We start from the raw sequence: 17,118 nt of genomic DNA on the forward strand, positions 1-17,118 counted from the left end.
ACATTTTAAAGTATTTTTGTCTGTAATGCCATTTTCGTCATGTGTCGGACCCCAGGAAGACTAGCTGTCGTCATGGCATTAGCTAATGGGGATCCAAATCAACTCAAATCAAGTGTGACTTACCCATAGCCTTAGTCTCCTCTCCCTTGGCATTGAGGATGGAGAACTTGAACTTGGCACGCACCTCGCTCTTGGGACAGCTGACCAGGAGCAGGTAGAGGGACAGGTAGTCTTTACTCTCCTCGTCCAGGCCTTTAGGGTTTACACGCAAACACCTGGACACACAGAGGGAGGGATCAGCATCAGTGATCATCAGACTCAGTCATACAGAGACGAGGTCAGTCAACTATGCTCAGTAACTGTCCAAAATAATAGAGACCAAACTCTGTCCAACAGACTTAGGAGTCTAAATCAGATCAATCATGGACAAGTTACTGGTCCTGTCGTCCCTTATGGCTTATCCATAGCACCCACTTCTTGGCCCCGCCTCCACTCACCATTTAAGCTTGTCATTGGCTCCCGAAGAGAAGGTGGAGCTCTTGATGACCTCACCCATCTCCTCACGACAGAAGCTGAAGTTGTTGATGGTCCACATGTAAGAGAACTTCACCACTTTGATCTAACAGAGGTAGGGACACACACACACACACACACAGCAGGAATCAGACATGATGACTTTAATTTATTTATCTATTCCATACAGGTAGCTAAGTGGCTGGTTGGTCAGCCTGGACTTCAAAACCACACATCAAACCTGCCTTTCATCTCAATAAACACTGACAACAAACAGGGGGAGAAGAAAGGATATTAAAATGCTGCAACAAAAAATGATTTTGCAAGGACAGCGAGATGAAAAACACATCAATAGAAAAACATCCCTCTTCTTTAAACAGGCTGTTATCAAAAACACCAGCACTGGCAGTGACTGACTGACAGACTGACAGGTGTAAGTACTGTACATAGAAAAACAGATACATGTACACACACACACCAATCCCCACGCTTACCTGAGTGTAACACCAGCTCTCAGCCACAGGGCCGCTGGACATGTCCGCGGGGGGAGGGGGACTCGGGACTCTTGACATCGCCAGCGTTGAGGCAGGGGGGGGCCTGAGTGGAGCCTGAGCACCAGCCAGGAGGAAGGCAGAGTGGAGGGGTGGCTGAGCCCAACAAAACACCACTGAATGGGCTAAGTATTCAACCAGACCACCACACAGCACCAGGGTCCAGCCAAGCTGAGGAATGTCCAGGTAACCCACAGCAACACCCTACAACCAGAGAGAGTCGCTTTATCATAGGTATTATAGTCAGTGCGTGTGTGCTAAAAGGCTAATTGTAATTGAGCGGTATTGCTCAGTAAGTAGGACAAAACAGCTCTGAATTCATTTGTTTTCAAAGGGCCTCTGCATTCAAAGCAGAGAGGCTGTGAACGCTGCTCACTCGGCTTCAGTGAGAAAAGCCCTCGTTTATCTGCCATGGTTCTGACTTTCTTTTGCTTTGAGCGGAGCGCCAACCGATCTGTGACTGAGAGTGAAGAGCAAGGCTTAAGACCATCATCCCACGCCTGCCTGCCAATCTCCACTCACTCAAGTAGCCTACACAAGGTCACATACAACTTTCAAAGAGCACATTGACTTGGAAATGTCATAGCCTATTCCAAAATGTGCAAACTTCTATCAATCTGTGTGCACAAGTTATTCACTCTGTTTTTCAAGGTACATGTGTGAATACAGCCACAATAGAAAAACAGCATTGACTTCTGTTACGAATCCCTTTTGGCCCGACAGTCTAGGGGGGATGGTAATGAGACCCGTAACATAACTCATGCAAATTATTATTGTGACAAAGTAAAAGTGTGAACGAAATAACCACGACAACAGAAATCTACCGTCAAACTCTAGGTTTATTTATAAACACACGGTAATGGGGGGAGCAGGAAAAGTGGCTGAGCTGGACCCAAGAAAAGAAACAATAAGTATTCAAAAACACCCCTAAGCTAGACTAGCCTACTTTAACAACAGCTAACTAACTAACCAAAAATACAGTTGGTGGTCCGCCCAGTTCTAACTAGTGTATTTAACAAAGTTCACCTACGGGTAGTGTATGCCCATGGGCGACTTGTCTTGGTTTCCCCTTTTCCCACCAGCAAACAAACACAAACACCATAACCAAAAACAATACTCACAGGTGATGACAAAGTGCTATGGAGGTGCTTAAACAAAAGAGAGGTTAAGACACAAAGCGAGAGTGAAACACAGAGACCTACAGACATGGCATTTACAGAGAGATTGAGCTAGAGATTGAGCGAGAGATTGAGCGAGAGATTGCTCTAGAACAAACAAATGATGGGGTTTTTAAACCATGGGGAAGGAACTGTGATAGGGTAGGAAATAGGAGGAGGTGTGTCTTCTGATTGATGATTGATTGTTGACTGATTGGGGAGTGATGGTTTTCACCTGTGAGGGGAGAAGGAGAGAAAAGAAACACACACACAGGATACACACACACACACAGGATAACTGTATCCGTAACAACTTCAGTTGAACCATAGATCTACAATCTATGAGAGAGAAGTGTGACTTTAACCAATGACTTCTCTTCACCTTTACAGAACCACAGATGACCCCTGGGAATAGAACAAGAATTTGTTCTTAATTGACTTGCCTGGTTAAATAAAAAACAAATTATATTTTGTTCTCCTTTCCTCCCTCTCTCCCCTGGCTCCTTTCCTCCCTCTCTCCCCTGGCTCCTTTCCTCCCTCTCTCCCCTGGCTCCTTTCCTCCCTCTCCCACCGGCTCCTTTCCTCCCTCTCCCCCCGGCTCCTTTCCTCCCTATCCCCCGGCTCCTTTCCTCCCTCTCCCCCGGCTCCTCTCCCCCGGCTCCTTTCCTCCCTCTCCCCCTGCTCCTTTCCTCCCTCTCCCCCCTGCTCCTTTCCTCCCTCTCCCCCTGCTCCTTTCCTCCCTCTCCCCCTGCTCCTTTCCTCCCTCTCCCCCTGCTCCTTTCCTCCCTCTCCCCCTGCTCCTTTCCTCCCTATCCCCGGCTCCTTTCCTCCCTATCCCCCTGCTCCTTTCCTCCCTCTCCCCCTGCTCCTTTCCTCCCTCTCCCCCTGCTCCTTTCCTCCCTCTCCCCCTGCTCCTTTCCTCCCTCTCCCCCTGCTCCTTTCCTCCCTCTCCCCCTGCTCCTTTCCTCCCTCTCCCCCCGGCTCCTTTCCTCCCTCTCCCCCCTGCTCATTTCCTCCCTCTCCCCCTGCTCATTTCCTCCCTCTCCCCCCCGGCTCCTTTCCTCCCTATCCCCCGGCTCCTATCCCCCGGCTCCTTTCCTCCCTCTCCCCCTGGCTCCTTTCCTCCCTCTCCCCCTGGCTCCTTTCCCTCCCTCTCCCCCTGCTCCTTTCCTCCCTCTCCCCCTGCTCCTTTCCTCCCTCTCCCCCTGCTCCTTTCCTCCCTCTCCCCCTGCTCCTTTCCTCCCTCTCCCCCCTTGCTCCTTTCCTCCCTCTCCCCCCTTGCTCCTTTCCTCCCTCTCCCCCCTTGCTCCTTTCTCTATTTTCTATTTTCTCACTCATCCTGTCAAATTGAAGCTATCACAGGGTTTCAGGGCAAAGACTCTTTCTCTCGTTCTCTCGCTCTTTTCTCAGTCAACCTGCAAGTCCCCCTGTCTCGCAGCCAGACAATCCCTTCGCTTTGCTTCTTAATTAGTGGCTGATTGGATGGGAAGTTCAGGACCTAGATAACTTCCCAGAATCTGTGTGTGAGAGAGAGAAATGGAAGGAAAGGGCAATGGGGGGGGTCCACCTCTGCCTGGCAGAGTGGAGACGGGTGAGAAAACACAGAACTCCACGGACGCAGACAGGACTTCATGAATGTTTAGAGAACTTTCTGTTGGATCTGATCTTTCTGTTTCTTATTTTGTTCTATTTGCATTTGATGAAAAACACTGGTGGCATTTTCACTCAGTAAAACAATACAATATTAATCAAAAAATGAAGAACAAGGCAGCACTGATTTGCAATTTAAATTACCTGAGATTTCCTAACAATGAATTAGTCTGTGTGAACTAGTGTGTGTTCATGGGTGAAACAAATATGCAGCTTACGTGCACAAATGCATGCACACATGCAAACTGCTGTGTGGCGGAGTGTGTGCGTTGCATGTGTGCAATAAATGTGTGCCCCCGTATGTTTCCTTAAGCTGTGTGTTCTCATGTCTCTGTATAGGCTACGGTCTCCCAACGTGTGTGCTGCCAACAGCGATCACGAGGGAACCACTAAGAAAAGATGACAATACTGGCACCATCGCTAACAACTTCACAGCTTTTCTAAATACACCCAGATGACACTTAAAACAGAATAAAGCTGGGGATTGATTTGTCTTTTCATGAAAATCATCAGGAGCAGAGAAGCAGACAAATGACAGTAACAACTCAGAGATAGTGGGGCATGTGGTAGTGTGTGTGTGTGTGTGTGTGTGTGTGTGTGTGTGTGTGTGTGTGTGTGTGTGTGTGTGTGTGTGTGTGTGTGTGTGTGTGTGTGTGTGGTAATCCTTGTACTCCCTCACTTCAAAATCTTGAGACGGTTCATTCATCATGGTGATTCAGTTGGTGACAGTCAGCACCAATGGACAGGAGGACTAACAGGTGAGAATACACACGGCAGGGGAAATAAATATCACCACAGCAGTACGTCAGAGAGCGTTAAGAGGGTTGTGTGGATTGTGTGCTCCCCTGAAAACAATCACTAGACAAAGTATGAGGTAAGGATGGCAGTGGTGTGTTGTGAGTGTTTCTCGGGTTGTGTACGTGTGTACATGCGTGAATGCCTACATCTCATTTCCCTATCCCATCATCCTAGTCTGCTGCTGAGGGGACCGACAGGATGAGGGAGAAAGGAGACCTGGATCACATTTATATTAATTACATAGACAGGCCTCTCTCACTGTGCGAGTCCAGATCTCCCTCCCACCACAGCCTTCACCTCACCACTAAGAGGCGAGTGCATTACTCAAACATAGACATGTGGACAAACAGTTCCCAGGAAACCAACAGTCTGAATGATGTCATGTCCTCTCCATCCCTCCCATTAGAAACAGAAGATAAGGGTGCAGAAGATGATGTTATATATATATATACACACTGCTCAAAAAAATAAAGGGAACACTTAAACAACACAATGTAACTCCAAGTCAATCACACTTCTGTGAAATCAAATTGTCCACTTAGGAAGCAACACTGATCGACAATAAATTTCACATGCTGTTGTGCAAATGGAATAGACAACAGGTGGAAATTATAGGCAATTAGCAAGACTCCCCAAAAAAGGAGTGGTTCTGCAGGTGGTGACCACAGACCACACAGACCACCACCACATCAGTTCCTATGCTTCCTGGCTGATGTTTTGGTCACTTTTGAATGCTGGAGGTGCTTTCACTCTAGTGGTAGCATGAGACGGAGTCTACAACCCACACAAGTGGCTCAGGTAGTGCAGCTCATCCAGGATGGTTTGAAGGTTTGCTGTGTCTGTCAGCGTAGTGTCCAGAGCATGGAGGTGCTATCAGGAGACAGGCCAGTACATCAGGAGAAGTGGAGGAAGCCGTAGGAGGGCAACAACCCAGCAGCAAGACCGCTACCTCCGCCTTTGTGCAAGGAGGAGCACTGCCAGAGCCCTGCAAAATGACCTCCAGCAGGCCACAAATGTGCAAGTGTCTGCTCAAAGGGTCAGAAACAGACTCCATGAGGGTGGTATTAGGGCCCGACGTCCACAGGTGGGGGTTGTGCTTACAGCCAAGATTGGCAAATTCGCCACTGGCGCCCTGTGCTCTTCACATATGAAAGCAGGTTCACACCGAGCACGTGAGAGTCTGGAGACGCCATGGAGAACGTTCTGCTGCCTGCAACATCCTCCAGTATGACCGGTTCGGCGGTGGGTCAGTCATGGTGTGAGGTGGCATTTCTTTGGGGGGCCGCACAGCCCTCCATGTGCTCGCCAGAGGTAGCCTGACTGCCATTAGGTACCGAGATGAGATCCTCAGACCTCTTGTGAGACCATATGCTGGTGCAGTTGGCCCTGGGTTCCTCCTAATGCAAGACAATGCTAGACCTCATGTGGCTGGAGTGTGTCAGCAGTTCCTGCAAGAGGAAGGCATTGATGCTATGGACTGGCCCGCCCGTTCCCCAGACCTGAATCCAATTGAGCACATCTGGGACATCATGTCTCGCTCCATCCACCAACGCCACGTTGCACCGCAGACTGTCCAGGAGTTGGCGGATGCTTTAGTCCAGGTCTGGGAGGAGATCCCTCAGGAGACCATCCGCCACCTCATCAGGAGCATGCCCAGGCGTTGTAGGGAGGTCATACAGGCACGTGGAGGCCACACACACTACTGAGCCTCATTTTGACTTGTTTTAAGGACATTACATCAAAGTTGGATCAGCCTGTAGTGTGGTTTTCCACTTTAATTTTGAGTGTGACTCCAAATCCAGACCTCCATGGGTTGATAAATTTGATTTCCATTGATAATTTGTGTGTGATTTTGTTGTCAGCACATTCAACTATGTAAAGAAAAAAGTATTTAATAAGAATATTTCATTCATTCAAATCTAGGATGTGTTATTTTAGTGTTCCCTTTATTTTTTTGAGCAGTATATATATATATATATATATATATATATATATATATATATATATATATATATATATATATAATATTTAACCAGGCAGGCTAGTTGAGAACAAGTTCTCATTTACAACTGCGACCTGGCCAAGATAAAAAAAAGAAAGAAAACATGGAATAAACAAACAGTCAATAATACAATAGAAAAATCTATATACAGTGTGTGCAAATGAGGTAGGATAAGGGAGGTAAGGCAATAAATAGGCCAGAGTAGCAAAATAATTTCAATATAGCAATTAAAAACTGGAGTGACAGATGTGCAGAAGATGAATGTGCAAGTAGAGATACTGGGGTGTAAAGGAGCAAAATAAATAACAGTATGGGGATGAGGAAGTTGGATGGGCTATTTACAGGTTCAGTGATTTGTGAGGTGCTCTGACAGCTGGTGCTTAAAGTTAGTGAGGGAGATATGAGTCTCCAGCTTCAGTGATTTTGCAGTTCGTTCCAGTCATTGGCAGCAGAGAACTGGAAGGACAGGCAACCAAAGGAGGAATTGGCTTTGGGGGAGACCAGTGAAATATACCTGCTGGAGCACGTGCTACGGGTGGGTGCTGCTATGGTGACCTGTGAGCTGAGATAAGGCAGAGCTTTACCTAGCAAAGACTTATAGATGACCTGGAGCCAGTGGGTTTGGCGCCCGAAAATGAAGCGAGGGCCAGCCAACGAGAGTATACAGGTCGCAGTGGTGGGTGGTATATGGGGCTTTGGTGACGAAACAGATGGCACTGTGATAGACTGCATCAAGTTTGCTGAGTAGAGTGTTGGAGGCTATTTTGTAAATGACATCACCAAAGTCAAGGATCGGTAGGAGAGTCAGTTTTACGAGGGTCAGTTTGGCAGCATGAGTGAAGGATGCTTTGTTGCGAAATAGGAAGACGATTCTAGATTTAATTTTGGGTTGGAGATGCTTAATGGGAGTCTGGAAGGAGAGTTTACAGTTTAACCAGACACCTAGGTATTTGTAGTTGTCCACATATTCTAAGTCAGAACCGTCCAGGTGGGCAGCGATCAGTTGAAGAGCATTTAGTTTTACTTGCATTTAAGAGCAGTTTGAGGCCGCGGAAGGAGAGTTGTATGGCATTGAAGCGCGTCTGGAGGTTAGTTCACACAGTGTCCAAAGAAGGGCCAGAAGTATACAGAATGGTGTCGTTTCGTAGAGGTGCGTAGAGGTGCGTAGAGGTGGATCAGAGAATCACCAACAGCAAGAGCGACATCATTGATGTATACAGAGAAAAGAGTCAGCACGAGAATTGAACCCTGTGGCACCCCTATAGAGACTGTCAGATGTCCGGACAACAGGCCCTCCGATTTGACACACTGAACTCCGTCTGAGAAGTAGATGGTGAACCAGGCGAGGCAATCATTTGAGAAACCAAGGCTGATTGACAGAGTCGAAAGCCTTGGAAAGCCTTGGACAGGTCGATGAATACAGCTGCACAGTATTGTCTCTTATTGATGGTGGTTATGATATCGTTTAGGGCCTTGAGAGTGACTGTGGTGCACCCATGACCAGCTCGGAAACCAGATTGCATTGCAGAGGAGGTACGGTAGGATTCTAAATGGTCGGTGATCTGTTTGTTAACTTGGCTTTAAAAGACCTTAGAAAGGCAGGGTAGGATAGATATAGGATCTGTAACAGTTTGGGTCTGGAGTGTCTGATGACCGAGGCAGCTTTCCAATCTTTGGGGATCTCCGACGATACGACAGAGAGGCTGAACAGGCTAGTAATAAGGGTCGCAACAATTTCGGCAGATAATTTTGGGAAGAAAGGGTCCAGATTGTCTAGCCTGGCTGAATTGTAGGGGTCCAGATTTTGCCGCTCTTTCAGAACATCAGCTATCTGGATTTGGTTGAAGGAGAAATGGGGGAGGCTTGGGCAAGTTGCTGTGGGGGATGCAGGGCTGTTCACCGGGGCAGGGGTAGCCAGGTGGAAAGCATGGCCAGCCGTAGAAAAATGCTTTTTGAAATTCTCAATTATCGTGGATTTATCGGTGATGACAGTGTTCCAGCTGCCTACTGCACTGAGGCTAGGAGAGGAGGTGCTCTTATTCTCCATGGACTTTACAGTGTCCCAGAACTGTTTTGAACCAAGGGCTTTTTTGATACCCGAGCCAGGTCGATTAGAAAGGCCTGCCCGCTGAAGTGTTTTAGGGAGCGTTTGACAGTGATGAGGGGTGGTCGTTTGACCGCAGACCCATTATGGACGCAGGCAATGAGGCAGTGATCGCTGAGATCCTGGTTGAAGACAGCAGAGGTGTATTTGGAGGGCAGGTTGGTTAGGATGATATCTATGAAGGTGCTCATGTTTACGGATTTGGGGTTGTACCTGGTAGGTTCATTGATAATTTGTGTGAGATTGAGGGCATCAAGCTTAGATTGTAGATGGCCGGGGTGTTAAAGTACGTCCCAGTTTAGGCCACTGAACAGCACGAGCTCTGAAGATCGATGGGGGGTGTCATGACGTTGGCCTGGGGGTAGGTTTATGACAGTCATAAATACCTCTTCCCCCCTTTTTCCTCTCTCTACCCTACCGATGTGAAATTTGAAAAATCCTTGGTTAACATAGAGATTCTGGGAACATCAGAAGGTGGGTGGAAATGAACTATATTCTGGTAATCCAACCAATTGAACATGTGCGGTGGTACTTAATGAAGATGATGTCAGTTCGGTTGTCATCCGAGACATTCTCATCAATGATAAGATGACAAACTCTACAGTGGAAAGTCTGCACATTGTAGTTATCGGATCCACATGGAATTGTTGTTCAATTTAAATGTTTGAATATAAAATTATTGGTGAAGAGATTCAAATGTAATTTTAGCTTCCAAATGAGAGATTTGGGTTTTCATAAGGTTAGGGCTCTGCTCAATCAGTGACCCGCCCCATGTGAAGAGACATGGGCTGTAGACTGTGAAACATGCCCTTCTCCCTCCACTATATAAGCCCTTGACGACAATATAACCTCCTGTTACAAGTACGTGAGGTCTGCAGCCTCTGTGTTAAAAGGACTAACATGTCAACTACAGAACTAAGCCAACCTCAGCATGAGCTTTGGTTGCGAATGGTATGAACTTTGAACTCTTATTCACTACAGAAGTGATACTTCCTAGCCGTTGAGTTAGCTACAGCAGCTGCAAACGCGGGCTAGGAAAGAACAGACAGAGGATCCCGTCTACCACACAACGACCTTACTACAACGTATCCAATTGACCACCAGAGACATTCATCAAAGGACAAAGGACTCGGTTTGGCGACACGGCCTTCCATCTACCACCAACCTACCGAAGCGCAGCTCAGAGTAAATATTTATTGCATTTTCCTTTTCCAAATGGGCGGAAATTTAGAATGCATAAGATACTGTATTTACGATAGCACAGCTTATCCCTTTGTCCCTCAGTCTTCCCGCTCTTTCACTCAAACCCAGACCCTTTTTTGTGTAACCAGAGCTGTGATATCTGTTCTGCGCACTAGGGACATTCCCTTTATGACGTAATTTGTAATCAAGGTATGATTCATTCTTTGTATATGTAATTATGTATGCTTAGTTAGGTATTTAGTAAATAAATAATTAAACACAATTTTGTATTGCTGATTCAACCTGTTAGCCAGGGTTCGTGAAGATAACCAAGAATTTACAACTTTCAGATGAGACTGCATTAAGGTGACGATTAATATTGACTGCTATTGATGTAAAAAATTACTAGGTCTTTAACCTCTCTCGGGTAGGGGGCAGCATTCGGAATTTTGGATGAAAAGCATGCCCAAATTAAACAGCCTGCTACTCGGGCCCAGAAGATATATGCATATAACTGGTAGATTTGGATAGAAAACACTCAAAAGTTTCCAAAACTGTTAAAATAGTGTCCTTGAGTATAACAGAACTGATTTGGCAGGCGAAAACCTGAGAAAAATCCATTCAGGAAGTATTTGTTTTGTTTTGTAGTTTTCTATTCAATGCCATGACAGTATCCATTGACTTAGGAAGCAATTTGCAGTTCCTATGCCTTCCACTAGATGTCAACAGTCTTTAGAAATTGTTTCAGGCTTGTGTTCTTATAAATGAGGGAGTAAGACCAGTCTGAATGGGTGGACCCTGACATGTCACAGAGCTTTTTCATGAGCAATCCCGAGAGAGTGCATTTCTTGTTTACCTTTTATATTGACGACGTTATTGTCCGGTTGAAATATTATAGATCATTTAGGCAAAAACAACCTGAGGATTGAATATAAACATTGTTTGACATGTTTCTATGAACTTTACGGATACAATTTGGATTTTTTTGGACTGCGTTTGAGCCTGTGGATTACTGAAGAAAACGCACAAACAAAACAGAGGTTTGTGGATATTAAGAGACTTTATCGACCAAAATTAACATTTATTGAGTAAATGAATGTCTTCTGAGTGCCACCATATGAAGATCATGAAAGGTAAGGGATTAATTCTCTCTCCATTTCTGAGTTTTGTAACGCTTCTGCTTGGCTGGTTACTGTTTGTAATAATTTGTCAACTGGGCTATGTTCTCAAATAATCGTACGGTATGCTTTCGCCGTAAAGCATTTTCAAAATCTGACACCGTGGTTGGATTCACAAGAAGTTCATCTTTAAACCTATGTAAAATATGTTTCGTTTTCTGAATTTTTATAAATGAGTATTTCTGTATTTGAATTTGGCGCTCTGCAATCTCACTGAATGTTGGCCAGATGGGCTAGCGTCCCACATACCCAAGAGAGGTTAAGAGTTTATTCGGAAGATAACAGCTCTATAAATATTCTTTCGTGGTGCCCTGACTCTCTAATTAATCACATTTACAGGATTAGCTCAATCAGGTAATATTAATTACGGAGAAAGGATTTTATAGAATGGCATGTCATATCACTTAATACGGCATAGCCAAAGACACGACAAGGGCAACCAATTCACATATGGTGTCCAGGGCACAGCTGGGGGCACAAGGTGGTCTATAGCAAGCAGCAACGGTGAGAGACTTGTTTATGGAAAGGTGGACTTTTAAAAGTAAAAGCTCAAATTGTTTGGGCACAGACCTGGATAGTAAGAGAACTCTGCAGGCTCTCTCTGAGGTAGATTTCAACTCCGCCCCCTTTGGCAGTTATATCCTGTCGGAAAATGTTATAGTTAGGAATGGAAATTTCAGGGTTTTTGGTGGTCTTTCTAAGCCAGAATTCAGACACGGCTAGGACATCCAGGTTGGCAGAGTGTGCTAAAGCAGTGAATAAAACAAACTTAGGAAGGAGGCATCTAATGTTAAGATGCATGAAACCCAGGCTTTTATGGTTACAGAAGTCAACAAATGAGAGCACCTGGGGAATGGGAGTGGAGCAAGGCACTGCAGGGCCTGGATTAACCTCTACATCACCAGAGGAGGAGTAGGATAAGGGTACAGCTAAAGGCTATAAGAACTGGTCATCTAATACATTCGGAACAGAGTAAAAGGAGCAGGTTTCTGGGTGAGGAAGAATAGATTCAAGGCATAATGTACAGACAAAGGTATGGTAGGATGTGAATACAGTGGAGATAAACCTATGCATTGAGTGACGATGAGAGAAATATTGTCTCTGGAAACAATTTAAACCAGGTGAGGTCACCACGTGTGGGAGGTGGAACTAAATGGTTAGCGAAAGCGTGTTGAGCAGGGCCAGAGGGTCTACAGTGAAATAAGGCAATAATCACTAACCACAACAGCAATGGACAAGGCATATTGACATTAGGGAGAGGCATGCGAAGCAGAGTGATCATAGGGGTCCAGTGAGTAGCTCGGCAGGCTGGAGAAGGGGCGATTCAGACAGCTAGCGGGCCTTGGGATAGCAAGCCAGCAGAAGGGGGACGTCGCAAAGGAAGAAGTCTGTTGTAGCCCCCTCGTGCTGTACGTTGGCAGTCCAGTCGTGATGGATCAGCAGGGCCCCGTGTGGTAAAAGGGTCCAGGCCAATTGGCAAAATAGGCATAGTGGCCCTTGAAATTGGCCGATGGACCTATTCAGCTAACAGTCCGATATGCTCTCGACAGCTAGCGGGCCGCGGCTAGCAGATGGGCATTCAGGGGACGTCGCAAAGGAGGAGCCAGTTGAAAAACCCTCTCGGGCAGATTACATCCGTAGTCCAGTCGTGATGAATCGGCGGGGCTCCGTGTCAGCAGTAAAAGGGGTCCAGGCCAATTGGTAAAATAGGTATTGTAGCCCAAGGAGTGGCTGATGGACCTCTTCAGCTAGCCGGGAGATGGTCCTAGCAAAGGCTAGCTCCAGGCTAATTGGTTCTTGCTTCAGGACAGAGACGTTAGCCAGGAGTGGCCACTCGGATAGCAGCTAGCTAGTTGCGATGATCCGGGTGAAAAGGTTCAGAGCTTGCGGTAGGAAACCAGAGATATGGAGAAAAAGTGATTTGCTCTGGTTCGAGTTGCGTTGTGCAGACAGACTGGCAAGGTTAGCCGATGACTACGACCTAGTTAGCTGGCTAGCTTCTGTTGGGGGTTCCGGTTCAAAATAAAGAAAATAGCAGATCCATACCACATTGGGTGAGGCGGATTAAAGGAGAGTATGTTGAAGATGTGGTTAAGAAAAATATATTTTTTTTTTAAATATATATGCGAAGTAAAAAGATATATACACGGGACACGGCGAGGACAAAGACATCTGACTGCTACGCCATCTTGGAACTGGGGAAATCCTGGGGCAATATGAATGTTTCTCAGTCATCCCAGGTGAGTTCAGGTAGTCTAACTGACAGTCGAGGCATCCAATCTACCTCGTGGGTCTCTTTCTCCCGAGAACGTTCCAGTGGGAGTTTAGTATACTCATACAGTGGGGAGAACTATTTGATACACTGCCGTTTTCCTACTTACAAACCATGTAGAGGTCTGTAATTTGTATCATAGGTACACTTCAACTGTGAGAGATAGAATCTAAAACAAAATCAAACAACATGATATTCTGGATTTTTTAAGTAATTAATTTGCATTTTATTGCATGACATAAGTTTTTGATACATCAGAAAAGCAGAACTTAATATTTGGTACAGAAACCTTTGTTTGCAATTATAAAGATCATACGTTTCCTGTAGTTCTTGACCAGGTTTGCAAACACTGCAGCAGGGATTTTGCCCACTCCTCCATACAGACCTTCAGGTTTTGGGGCTGTCGCTGGGCAATACGGACTTTCAGCTCCCTCCAAAGATTTTCTATTGGGTTCAGGTCTGGAGACTGGCTAGGCCACTCCAGGACCTTGAGATGCTTCTTACGGAGCCACTCCTTAGTTGCCCTGGCTGTGTGTTTCGGGTCGTTGTCATGCTGGAAGACCCGGCCACGACCCATCTTCAATGCTCTTACTGAAGATCTCGCGATACATGACCCCATCCATCCTCCCTTCAATACAGTGCAGTCGTCCTGTCCCCTTTGCAGAAAAGCATCCCTAAAGAATGATGTTTCCACCTCCATGCTTCACGGTTGAGATGGTGTTCTTGGGGTTGTACTCATCCTTCTTCCTCCAAACACAGCGAGTGGAGTTTAGACCAAAAAGCTCTATTTTTGTCTCATCAGACCACATGACCTTCTCCCATTCCTCCTCTGGATCATCCAGATGGTCATTGGCAAACTTCAGACGGGCCTGGACATGCGCTGGCTTGAGCAGGGGGACCTTGCGTGCGCTGCAGGATTTTAATCCATGACGGCGTAGTGTGTTACTAATGGTTCTCTTTGAGACTATGGTCCCAGCTCTCTTCAGGTCATTGACCAGGTCCTGCCGTGTAGTTCTGGGCTGATCCCTCACCTTCCTCATGATCATTGATGCCCCACGAGGTGAGATCTTGCATGGAGCCCCAGACTGAGGGTGATTGACCGTCATCTTAAACTTCTTCCATTTTCTAATAATCTCACCAAGCAGCTTGCCTATTGTCCTGTAGCCCATCCCAGCCTTGTGCAGGTCTACAATTTTATTCCTGATGTCCTTAAACATCCCTCTGGTCTTGGCCATTGTGGAGAGGTTGGAGTCTGTTAGATTGAGTGTGTGGACAGGTGTCTTTAATACAGGTAACGAGTTCAAACAGGTGCAGTTAATACAGGTAATGAGTGGAGAACAGGAGGGCTTCTTAACCTCTTAGAACTCTTGCTCTATACTGCCCCTGTTGGAGAAAGTGCGTGCCCATAGTAAACTGAAAATATTTTTCCCCAAAATTGCTAATATATGCATATAAAAAATATTATAGAATAGAAAACACTCTAAAGCTTCTAAAACCGTTTAAATTTTGTCTCTATGTAAAGCAGAACTCTCAGGGCATGCATTCTCCCAAATGTTCTCTTGTCATGGAAAAAGTTGGCCCAACTTTGACGTCATCTCACACGCACTTCCCAAACAGCTACCGCTCTGGGAACAGTCTGTACGTGTTCAGCGCGAAGCCTGCTTTCAATGGGGCTTCTCATTGTGAGAATCGCGCGCTCACGGGAGTTTGAGCGAGCCGAAACCTCTCGGCCACGCGAAAAAAAAGGTGTCTGTTACGCGCGCTCTGGCCGGGTGATGTCCTTTCTTCAGGATCGATTAAACGACGTGTGTGTTTCACTTCGTCCTCACGATTTCTGTGCACCTTTATAACATGTTAAAGCTTAATTATGAACATAGTTTGACAAGTTTACTCGACATATAATATATAATTTCGACGTTTTGGTGCGCATCCACTTGAATTTTGCCTACATTTCGACCGAAATGTGGCTATTTTGAGAACCGAAAGACACAGACTTGAAAACTAAACGCTGGTTTGGTAGGTATAATCCCTTCCAGGTCTTCTGATGGAAGAACAGCAAAGGTAAGGGAATATTTATGTGGTAAATTTGGGTTTCTGTCGACTCCAAGATAGAGCGATAATGCTAATTTTGGAGCGCCGACTCCTAGTATAGCCTAGTGAACGCAACCTGTAACGTTAAAAATAAATGATAACAGCGATTGCATTTAGAAGAAGTGTATCTTCCTATACATATGTAAAACATGCATATTTAGTCAAAGTTTATGATGTGTATTCCTTGTTAGCTGACGTTATCTGCCGGAGCTATCGGCATTTCTCCTGACATTTTAGTAGCATTTTTTGAACGATGCGTCATTGTAAACAGAGATTTATGGATATATATTGCAGATTATTGAAAAAAAAATGAATGTACTGTGTAACATGTTATATTACTGTCATCTGATGAAGATTTCAAAAGGTTAGTGAAATGATTTTTCTTTTAATCCTGCGTTTGTTGATTGCATATTTTTTCCTACTTGGCTATGCAAATGAGCTATGTCTGTGGTGGTGGTTTGACATAAATATGTGCTATGTTTTCGCCGTAAAACATTTTAGAAATCTGACTTGCTGGGTAGATAAACAACTTTTGAGCTATTTTACTTGTTAATGTGTGGAGGTTAAATATTTTTAGGAATATTTTTTCGCATTGTGCGTTATGCTAATGAGATTGAGCCGTAGTCACGAACCCGAATCCGGTATTGGTGGACTATGAGGTTAAAGAAAAACGAACAGGTCTGTGAGAGCCGGAATTCTTACTGGTTGTTAGGTGATCAAATACTTATGTCATGCAATAAAATGCTAATTAAATAACTTAAAAATCACACAATGTGATTTTCTGGATTTTTGTTTTAGATGTCTCTCACAGTTGAAGTGTACCTATGATAAAAAATTACAGACCTCTACATGCTTTGGAAATAGGAAAACCTGCAAAATCAGCAGTGTATCAAATACTTGTTCTCCCCACTGTATGTGGCAGACCAGACATGATTCCAATCTATCAGCATTCAGAACACTCCATTCTCTCTCTCAGAGTTAATATACAGCTGGACAGTAGCTTGTAGGGAGCTTGCAGATTCAACACTTCTTAATAAACACAAGTTCTTACATACTCTAGTTTGAGAAACATAAATAAAAAGGAACCACATGAAGAAAGCCCTGGGTATATATTGAACATTTTTAGATAGACATAATCCTACACTAGTGCAAGTACTTCTCCAGACCATTTCCGGTGACCTTCTCCCTTACCTCACCTCGCTCATCAACTCATCCCTGACCGCTGGCTAAGTCCCTCCAGTCTTCAATCCTTTTCCCTCTCGCTCTCATCCAACACTTCCCACACTACCCCTACTCGGATGGTATCGCGCCGTCCCAACCTTCGCTCTCTCTCCCCCGCTACTCTCTCCTCTTCCATCCTATCATCTCTTCCCTCTGCTCAAACCTTCTCCAACCTATCTCCTGATTCTGCCTCCTCAACCCTCCTCTCCTCCCTTTCTGCATCCTTTGACTCTCTATGTCCCCTATCCTCCAGGCCGGCTCGGTCCTCCCCTCCCGCTCCGTGGCTCGACGACTCATTGCGAGCTCACAGAACAGGGCTCCGGGCAGCCGAGCGGAAATGGAGGAAAACTCGCCTCCCTGCGGACCTGGCATCCTTTCACTCCCTCCTCTCTACATTTT

General features: G+C 45.6%; 1 protein-coding gene across 2 annotated transcripts in view; it reads right to left on the reverse strand.

The window, feature by feature from the left end:
• Positions 1-17,118, reverse strand: part of spop (speckle type BTB/POZ protein) — a 113,662-nt gene that overhangs the window by 58,114 nt on the left and 38,430 nt on the right. For both annotated transcript variants that reach the window (XM_065010282.1, XM_065010283.1), the window contains exons 3-5: positions 1,008-1,268; positions 498-619; positions 124-275 (exon numbers count right to left, since the gene is read on the reverse strand). In XM_065010282.1, coding sequence (XP_064866354.1) covers positions 124-275; positions 498-619; positions 1,008-1,085 — 352 coding nt within the window. In that variant the 5' untranslated portion in view covers positions 1,086-1,268. The remainder of the gene's footprint in view (positions 1-123; positions 276-497; positions 620-1,007; positions 1,269-17,118) is intronic.

The sequence above is a fragment of the Oncorhynchus nerka genome, linkage group LG26 (genome assembly GCF_034236695.1).
Source record: "Oncorhynchus nerka isolate Pitt River linkage group LG26, Oner_Uvic_2.0, whole genome shotgun sequence".
NCBI lineage: Eukaryota > Metazoa > Chordata > Actinopteri > Salmoniformes > Salmonidae > Oncorhynchus > Oncorhynchus nerka.